Source organism: Jaculus jaculus, chromosome 8 (genome assembly GCF_020740685.1).
Source record: "Jaculus jaculus isolate mJacJac1 chromosome 8, mJacJac1.mat.Y.cur, whole genome shotgun sequence".
NCBI classification, from domain to species: Eukaryota; Metazoa; Chordata; class Mammalia; order Rodentia; family Dipodidae; genus Jaculus; species Jaculus jaculus.
In genome coordinates, this window is record NC_059109.1 from 70018572 (window position 1) to 70028964 (window position 10393).

At 35.1% G+C, this 10393-nt stretch overlaps 1 protein-coding gene across 1 annotated transcript; it reads right to left on the reverse strand.

The window, feature by feature from the left end:
* Window positions 1-8111: 8111 nt before the first annotated feature.
* LOC101599532 (olfactory receptor 4K2-like) lies at window positions 8112-9071 on the reverse strand. The gene has a single exon (XM_004670129.1). It carries the CDS (start codon window positions 9069-9071, stop codon window positions 8112-8114), a length of 960 nt encoding a protein of 319 aa, XP_004670186.1.
* Window positions 9072-10393: the final 1322 nt, after the last annotated feature.

Below are 10393 nucleotides of genomic sequence, written 5' to 3' on the forward strand. Positions count from 1 at the left end.
TTTATAGTGGCTCAATTCATAATAGCTATGAATAGGAATCAACCCAAGTGCCCATCACTGGATAAATGGATAAAGAAGTTGTAGTACATTTACAGAATGGAATTTAATCAGCAGTAAGAAAAAAATGGTGCAATGAAATTTGCAGAATAATAAACAGATTTGGAACAGATCATGCAGCGAACTCACACAATGACAGAACGACAATTGTTACATTGTCTCACTCATATATGGTTCCTAACCTGGATCAGCTAGAGTTACTGACATACCTGACAGACAACTCAAGCCCCAGACAACAGGGATGGAAGGACTTGATATGGGAAGGGGAGGGTTGGGAGAAAACACAAAACTAAATTGAACATCACCTGGTACTATAGAAACCTTTATCCTTGAAGATAAAGGATTGAAAACTTAACAGGAGCATGCAGTGAGCACCTGAAAAGAAGGGCCCTGGAGAGGGTGAGATGAAGCCTAAATTCCAGAATGTGGAATGCTACCCACAATGAGCTATTGATTGGAGAGAACTATGAGGTCCCCAGAACAAAACGGGCTTCTGTCAAATCACCTGACTACCCACCTGCGGTAAAAGGTGAAACCCTGTTGCTGAAGATACCACATGTTGCTAGCACAGAGCATGGAGTCACCTGGCTGAAATCAGCAAGGGAGCCAGTCCCCAGACAGTAAACCTGTCTACTGCTGGAAAGTGCTACATGGGCTACTGGGGGAAAGCGGCCAACAATGGTCCCAGCAATCAGGGGTCTAAACTACTCAGAAGCAAACACCTTGAAAAGATGTAAATACAAATGCAATAGTGGTACTCGGACTTAGTGGGTAACCAATAGCTGTCTGATTGGCTAAGAGATTCATTCAGTGGAAAGGTACTCATATCTGGAAGTGGTAAGCAGGTCACAATCCTATGGAGACAAGATAATGCTCTCCAATGTCAAGGTCTCACTAATCTTTGGCTAATAGATGGGCTACATCCATCAAGTTCTCCCTAAATTATCGTCTTATCTCAATTAACCTTTCTTGGGGCTTGATGGTGACACACATGTTGCCATGCTAGAGAGGCACAGTGATGATTGAAGTTTTGTTTTCTCATGCCTCTGATCAGAAAACATTAAAAGTAACATGTATAATTTTGCCTTCAAATCAGTGGAAGAGAATGCATGTTATAACCATAGCTAGTTTTGCTTGAAAGCGTGTGTGAACACAATGCTCTGAGAACAAGTCTGAATCCTTCCTGAAACTGATTTTTTTGATGTGGGGCCATGTTCAAAGAGATAAAAAGGTGTTAAATCCTGCACCAGAGAAACATATAATAGAAGGGGAAAGCAAGGTCTAAAGGGTAGTTTGAAAAAAAAAAAAGAGGGAAAAAGAAAAAAAACTATCCATCAACCAAAGTATCCTAAGTGTAGGCAGACTCTTTCACACTGCCATCTTCTCATGCATTCAGTATTCATCAATGTGTGTGCTAGCCATTGCTTGCTGTAGATAGAGAGCCAATGTGACATAATGAATTTCATTCACATGGAATTACAGTTAAGAGGAAGGAAATAACAGTACTGATTAATAATAGAACACTCAGTTTTAGTGATGAATGAAATAGGCTTTATTAAGCAGGATGAAGAGATACTGCAAAGGCAGAAATAGCAGACCTTGTAGGCTGAACAGCACCATGAGGGTGGGAGCCCTGAAACTGAGAAAACTCACCTGAAGGCTAAACTCAAAGGGTTTAAGTATGTTGGGACTATCTATAATTAAAAGTATCATAGACTGATTGTCTATTGAAAGTTTTTAGTAAATAACAAGGTGAGCTACCCAGTAAGCTATTATAGGAGTTCTTTGTAACTGCCTCTAGCTGGCCACAATGTTCCTGGCTGAACTTTCAGAGCTCTGGACATTCATATCCTCTACCAGGTCCCAGTCAATCATGTAATTTATTAAGTATATAGTTCCCAAAAGTGGGGGATTCTTCTCTCTCTCTCTTTCTCTCTCTCTTTCTCTCTCTCTCTCCCCCTCCCTCCCTCCCTCTCCCTCTCTCTCCCTCTCTCTCTCTCTCCCTGTCTCTCCCTCTCTCTCTCTCTCCCTCCCTCTCCCTCTCTCTCTGTAATAATCTTTGCTAAGAGAGCAAATTCCTCATTTTACAAGTGGTTGGGAAGAGACAGAAACCAGGATAATACTCCTTCTGTAGCTTCAATGTCACCAAGCACACAGACTACATGTTTAGCAACTTCATATACAATATAGGGCAAAAGAAATGATACACATTAGAACATATGAAGTACGGCAAAACTTAAACACCAAAAAGTCATCCACCAGTAAGTGGGTTAATGAACTGAATAGACAGTTTTCAAAAGAAGAAATACAAGTAGCCCATAAACATATGAAAAAATGTTAAAATCCTTAGTTCCTGAGGAGCAAAAGTGATTGAATGAATATATATTATAAAGTGTTTTTATTAGATTGGATTACATGATATTGGAAGTTCAGTAGTGGATGTGTGCAAGCTACAGAGTCTGAAAACCTAGTAATTGTTCACTCCACAAGACTAGATGCCTCTGCAGTACCAACCTGGCACTGAAAGTCTGGAAAATTCCTAAAGCAATGCTGGTCTTCAGTGCACATTGAAAAGCTGAAGAAGCTGGGTTCCAGTGTCCAGAAGAACAACATAATCAGGGTAGATACTCTCACTACAAATAGCAAGGGCAGCAAGGAGAGGTCCAGAAAGGGACTGCCAATCTGGCACTCTGGACTAGAAGTTTGTATGCACTGAGAATGAGCCTGATGGGATATGGAAGTAAGGCATTTAGTAGGATTGAATCTGATAAGTTAATTTAGGTATATATGGGGAACTCTAATTGGTAGATGGGTTAGGTGGAAAAATGAAGACATATAAAAAGACAACCAGTGGGGGATAAACCATTACCCAGCTGTTTCAAGGGGAAGGTAGAACTAGGAAGTAAAAAGAACACAGGACTGATGTCCAGGAAAAACCTTGATATGTTTGGGCTGTTTGATTTTCAGTTTATAGTAATTACCTTCTGTTTTTTTTTTTTGGCCTGTGTCTCTGAGTAGCTATCTACAGGGCTACCTTGGTTCTTAATCTTTATTAAGAATGAAACCATTTACTTTGTATTTTAGCTTAACTATTAGTAAAATCAAACAAAAAGAATATAATTTCTTTAATGTTAGGATGATGTGTGATTATTTTTCCAGAAACTATATAAGATATTAAGAGATCAGTGAAAGACAAATGTGCATTTTTGTGTCTAAGCTGGGAAGGAGGGAGAGGAGAAGAAGGTTGAACACACTGGGATATTGCCACTGCAAATGAACTCCAGACTCATGCCCCCACTTTGTGCATATGGCTTTACATGGGTACTAAAGAATCCAACCCAGGCTGTCAGGCTTTGCAAGCAAGTGCTTTAACCATTGAGCCATATCCCGGACCCCATAGGAATCTTGAGAGTATATGATCCATTGGTATAGAACTCAACCTGAGTCCTATTCTTTCTCATGTTTTACTTATTTTTTATTTAAATTTTGTTTATGTAAACATGATAATTGTACATATTTATGTGTACAATGTGATGTTTTGATGCATTGTGTAATATTTTAAATAATGTAAACATATCTGTTTTCTCAAGCATTTATCATTTCCTCATGGTAAAACACTCAAAATTTGTTTTCTAATTTTTGAAATGTATAGCAGTTCATTATTATCTATAGTCACCCTACTTCTCAAAACCCCAACAGAACTTCTTCCTCCTAACTATAATTTGGTACCTATTGACCAACCTTTCCTTTTTTCCTTCTTCTGTCCTCAGACATGTGTAGAAGGAATTGAGGTGAGTTATCACGAGGGAAATGACAGGAAGGTAATGTAGTCAGTCCTTGCAGTAGTATTTAACCAAGCTGCAGTCTGTGTGATGTTCTCTAGTATTATATCATACAGAAAAGTTAAGATAGCAATGTACTTTTGCCTTAATCTCATCCCTCATAAAATTATCATCTGTGTTTTTAACTATAAGCCCCTGCTCTTGAAATATCAATTGTTAGCTCAATACTTGTTTGTATCTAGTCTATAGAGATGGTAGAATTAATGAAGTTAATATATATCTTAGCATGTTTTTGTTATTTGTGGATCCTGGGTTTTATACAGATTTATAAAACCATATATACAAATATATGAGTATATATATACATATATATAAAATATATGAATATATACATATATTCATATATTCATATATACATATATATTCATATATACATATATGTATATATGTATATATATATTGCAGGAGTGAGTAAGGGATGGTGGGGAATAGGGACAGTTTGAATAGTAAATATGGTCGATGTATATGATACACTAGAAAGTTGTTGTCTTTATGAAACTCTGCATTGTGTACACAAACCAAAGGAGCAAAACATAAAATGAAATATGTCTCTTTCCATGGATTATATGGGTTAGTAGATGATAACAAAAGATGGAATAGTAATTATGAATATATTAATTGTTAAATATCCATTCTCTTAACATACACACATATGCACTTTTTCTACTTCTTTCCAATATCCTCTCCTGCCTCTAATTCAACTTCAATTTTTGGCGACAAGTATTCTGCAGTGAAAAACCAGCAGTATAGTCAGAGGGAGAGTCAAGGGCAATCTAAGATGAGAGCTGTCCTCATGTTTTGGGATTCATAGCATGTTAAGGAACAGCTAAACTGATATGTTGTGTGAGCACAAAAGTCTTGACCAGGCTCAGTCTGTGAAGCCGTGGCAGTCACTTCAAGTCTCAAAAAGTTCCTTAGGAATGGGCTAGTCACCAGAAATTCCTAGCTAAGAACTAGACACTTGTTCTCGATGCCAGGAGTTGATTTTCCAGAGTAAATGTATACTTTAAAGAATTTCCTGAACAGTACTCTCTACCATGTCCCCTCATTTATTTTTAAAATGTTTTATAAATCCAGTTTCTCTGTCTACATTTGAAACATTTTGTAAATGTGCTTTATATAAAATGGAAAGATAACAAATCATTTTTCCAGGTAGGTATTAATAACTCATATTGTATCAAATTTAAACATTTACATTATTAAGTTTTGAATATGTCAAAGAAAATACAAAAATCACACCTTGGACTTTTAAATTGATGTTTATTTTTTTAATATTGTGACATTAACCTATCAGACATAGCATACTTAATATATTTCATTTTTCACACAATGTGGGAATATGACTTAATTTAAAATAACATAATTGGGCTGGAGATATTGCTCAGTGCTTAAAGGATTTTGCTTGCAAACCTTGATGGCCCAGGTTCTATTCACCAGCACCCACATAAAGTGAAATTACTAAGTGGTGCATGCTTCTAGCATTCTTTCGCAGTAGCAGGAGGCCCTGGCACACCCATATCACTATCTCTCTGCCTGCCTTTCTCTCTGTTGTTCTCTGTCAAATAAATAAAGATATTTAAATTAAAAAATTTAAATGTGAGATAAAACACCTGAAAAATCTAATACTTGTTTAGAAAAATATAGGCATACAAATGACAGTAGCTGTAGGTCCACCAAAACTAGTAACAATTGGTAATGATAGATAAACTAATGCATTCTTTTGTTCTATAAAGCTATGCCACTAAAATTCCAGTAAGTACCTCTATTTCCATTCCAACATCTGCAATATTATGTACATTAAATATAACAGTAATATTATTACTTAGTTTTTATTAAGCCTTTAATGATTACCCAAGCACTGTTAATTATGCCACATGGTCTTTTAATTTTCACATCAATAATGGTTACATACAGTCACTATATTTTATAAGTAAAGAAAAGGGTAAAAAAAAAAAAAACAAAAAACTCAAAGAACAGAGTAGTGGGATTTCAACTCAGACCTAGCACAGACAGATGCTGCCAACTATTAGAAACACATCCTTCTAAGAGACAGAAATAGATCTTGTGCTAGGAAGGATCTCCAGCATGCAGCCAAGACTGAAAACAAGTAATTCCCCAACTAGCCCTTAACACTTTATAGCTTTATTTTTATTTATTTATTTGTGAGAAAGAAGCAGAGAGAGAGAGAGAGAGCTCTCCAAGGTCTCCAGCCACTGCAAACAAACTCCAGATGCATGTGCCTCCTTGTGCATCTGGCTTATGTGGGTTCTGGGGAATTGAGCCGAGGTTCCTTCAGCTTTGCAGGCAAGTGCCTTAACTGCTAAGTCCACCCTTGACACTTTATGAGCAGGACTTCATGTGCTAATACAAAAATTAAAAATATTGCTGAAGAATAGGAAAGAGGCAAAAGTACATTTCTACATAACCTTTTTTTTTTGCTTGTTTATGATTTCCTTAAAAGTGAACCATCTCTCAAGTGAAATACTTTATAACTAATTCCAATATTATATTTCTTCATAAATTTCTTCCCACTTTTAAATTTCAGATACTAAAAGTTTGGTTAGAGTTTGTTAGCCTTTGAAGCACATTGAATCCTTACATGTAGAAGATATATGTAAGAAATTTTAGTGTGATTCCTCTTTGGTAGCCAAGGGCTTGTATTTTTCCCATGGTACTCATGTTCTAAGTCACCAGAGACTGATCTCACAATTCCTTTCATATTGATCAAGTCAAGGTGATGCAATCTATTAGTGAGTTAGACTATCAGACAATCTAACAGAGCTTTGATGCATATTGCATATGGAAAGTGGGAAACATTCTATTAGTTTTTCTAGGGTATGTCTTAACAAACCATAAATTGTGAAACATCCTTAAATTAGAGTATCAAGAGATACATTGCTTCCTTTTTTCCCTGAATGAAATCATTATGTCAAAGCATAGTGTTTAAAATTAAGAAGCACTTGAGGAAAAAGGAAATCACATTTGTAGAACCACTCTGCCTACTTTCTGTAAAATACTTACAAAGAACATTTAATATATGATTTATGTTCTGGCAGATTAGAAATGAGAAACTGATAGGATAAAATGAATCTCCCAAGATGATTTAACCATTGTATGACAGATCCAAGATCTTATTACATTATTCTCATTTTTCTATAGAAATGCTCTTTGTTTTGCTCCTTTTATAATTCAGCCTTGCACTAGTTCTGGGTCTTCTCTATGTCTTTAATTCTTAAGCCATTATAATACAATGTCTATCTAATTTCCAAAGACAAGTTTATATAAAAATGTATTTAGCATGATCAGTAATAAATTCATTTTCTCAAATTCTCTTCATCTTTCTGCCCATCATCAACATAATATTGAAAACTGAATTCAAAACTTTTATCAATGCTGTTAACATTTTATATTTCTTATTTTGAAAATTAAAAATATATCACGAGATTAGCAGCTAATAGTTTTCTCACACATTTAGGTTTTGAACTAAGGTAGGTTCTGAAAGCCAATCAGATTTAAGTAACTCAACATCTATGATTTAAACTTTACGGATTTCCATTTGATTAATCATTTGCTATATCAGTTGTCCTGTGGAATAATATGCACACCTACTAAGAACTTATATTGTTCAATTTCAAGTCTTCTGAACTATCCTTTTATATTCTAAGTTGATTTAGAAGTCAAATTGACCCATTAAATTAAAATTGTTCAGTACTACTCAAAACAAGTACTTCATAACTATCAAATTTCCCATGAAAATGTCTAATAATATGAAAAAACTGAAATGCTCCAAACTCCTAATTAAAGTTCTATTAAATTTATCATATTTAACTATGAATTAAAGTGGACACCATAAGATACCATAAGGCAATGTAGCCAACAGAGAATGTTCTGAGTTAGAAAACAAGAGAACAATATTTCATTTCAGGCTTCTCTAAAGAATATTAAGTTAAAATATGTACATAGCATTTATGGATACATTAAACTCTAATTTTGTGCTCAAATTAATGACATGTGCATTCTGTGAAAATAAACCTTAGATTTCAACAGATTATCAAATGGATCCATGATTTCAAAAGGCTTGTAACCACTACATATCTCTAAGTCCTTACATCTTATTGCCATAAATTTTGGCAATCACCTTGAAATGCAGATTCTAAATTTAGTTTTCTACTGTTCTATTAGCAATGAATGTACATATCAGTGTATCTCTAATCATGACACTGGATACTGTGGAGTAGTTTTCCCAAAACTGAAATATTGGTTACCTAGTTTCTTTCTCACTGCTGCTTTTACCTCTTGGTTTCTCAAAGTGTAGATAAGTGGATTCAGAAAGGGAGTGAAGATGGTATAGAAAACAGACAGAATTTTATCCACCAAGCAGTTTGTGAAAGGCCACACATAAATAAAGATGCAAGGTCCAAAAAACATTAATACAACTATGAAATGTGCAGTGCAGGTAGAAAGCGCCTTAGATGATCCTACAGAGGAGTGGTCCCTGATAGTAATAAGAACAATGATGTAGGAGGTGAGCAGAAGCAGAAAACTTACAAGAGCAATCACACCACTAGTTGAGATCATGAAGATCCCAAGAATATAAATATCTATACAAGCCAGCTGAATGACCAAAGGAAGGTCACAGAAGAAATTGTCTATAACATTGGGACCACAGAAGGGCAAATAGAGGGTAAAAACTAACTGGCTTATTGTATGTAGGAAGCCCACTGCCCAAGAAGTTACCACAAGTCCAACACACACTCTTTGGCTCATAATTGTTGAATAATGGAGTGGTTTACATATTGCAATGTACCTGTCAAAAGACATGGAAATCAGAAGCACAATCTCAGTCCCAGTGAAGAGGTGCAAAAAAAAGATCTGAGAGACACAGCCCTCAAAAGAGATGGTCTTCCGCTGCTCAAAGAAGTCCACAATTGTCTTTGGTGTTGCAAAGGAAGACAGGCACATGTCAATGAGAGATAGGTTGCTGAGCAGGAAGAACATGGGGGAGTGCAGGTGTGAGGTGGAGAGCACAGTGAGCAAAATCAGGCAGTTGCCAAACATGGTCATTGAATAAAAAATGGAAAACACCACAAAGAAGAATATCTGGAGCTCAGGAGAGTCAGTCAGTCCAAGTAACACAAATTCAGATACTCGGGAATAGTTGAGCCCCTCCATTTATCGGCAGGTTCTGCTCTATAACCTTAAAAGAAACAAAATTACAGGGCTGGAAAATGTGATATTTCCATAATTATCTGTGAGGGACTACTGAGGAATTTCTTAACAATGAAGTATTTCTCTGATTATGTTCAATCTATCAGAAGCCCTTCTAGTGCAGTTTGCTTATTTGTTTGTTTGAGAGCACTTAGCCATTGCTATTGTACAGCACCTTGGAGAACAGCCCGTTGGCTTTGGCCAGCACTAGTACATATTGTGAACTCATCATACGCCCACACAATGCACTTGTTTGAATACACCCAAACCACCTAAAGCATATCATAGAAGACTGCATCACGTTTGTGAAGCACATAAATACAAATAAGGGCTGAAATCTCAAAGCTTTCTCCTATGCATAAAAATAAGAATTATGTTGAATCAGCTATTTTTGAATACTATATTTAGTCAACATGTAATATAATATGGTGATTTCAGAAGATACACTTAAGTTTTTAAGCCTGTGTTCACTATTGGTGACCAAAAAAACATACCTGTAACACATGAGAGTTATTCTCAACTTTTATATTATATCAAGAAACACTTTTAAAACATGAGTATTGATTATCTCCATGTAATTCAAACAAAGCTATTGTCTTGGGTAGGGCAGGTGTGTAGAAAAATACTTTAAGGACTCAGAATCATTTTTTAAATTATTATTTCTATTTATGCTTAATACCAAGTCCTAAAAACCTTATTTTCCATGTGATATCAGTGTCTACCAAATAGCCAAAAGTGTGGTGCGAAGGAAATCAAAATTGGAGATTGAAAGTGAAAACTAATCTTGTATAGATAAGGTTTTATTCTTCACCTAATGTAATTTAAGATTGTAACTACAGAAAACATAGATGAATGACTTGAAAATTGTCTAACTTATTGGAAACATTTATTAGCCCAAAGTCAATCAGTAAACAGATTATAATATTGTTTCCATTCAGCTATTACAAAATTTATACCACCAAAATTATTTTTTAGTTAAATTTATTTTCTTCACATATAAAAGCATGAGTTCTTTGTTACATAAATCATTTGAGAATTGCCACTATATTCACATTTGAATATTTCATCCAATTTTGGGTTGTTTTAACCATTAAAAGCTATGTTATCATATCTAATCTTATGTTACTATTATCCATTCCACAAATGTGATTTTTACTTCTTACTCTATATAAAAGTTTTCTAAATATACTGAAAATGACTAAAATTCAAATATTTAAGTGAAACCATGTGGATCAATGCTTATAGACAGTAACAGTTAATTTATACTTGATATTATTATAACTAGG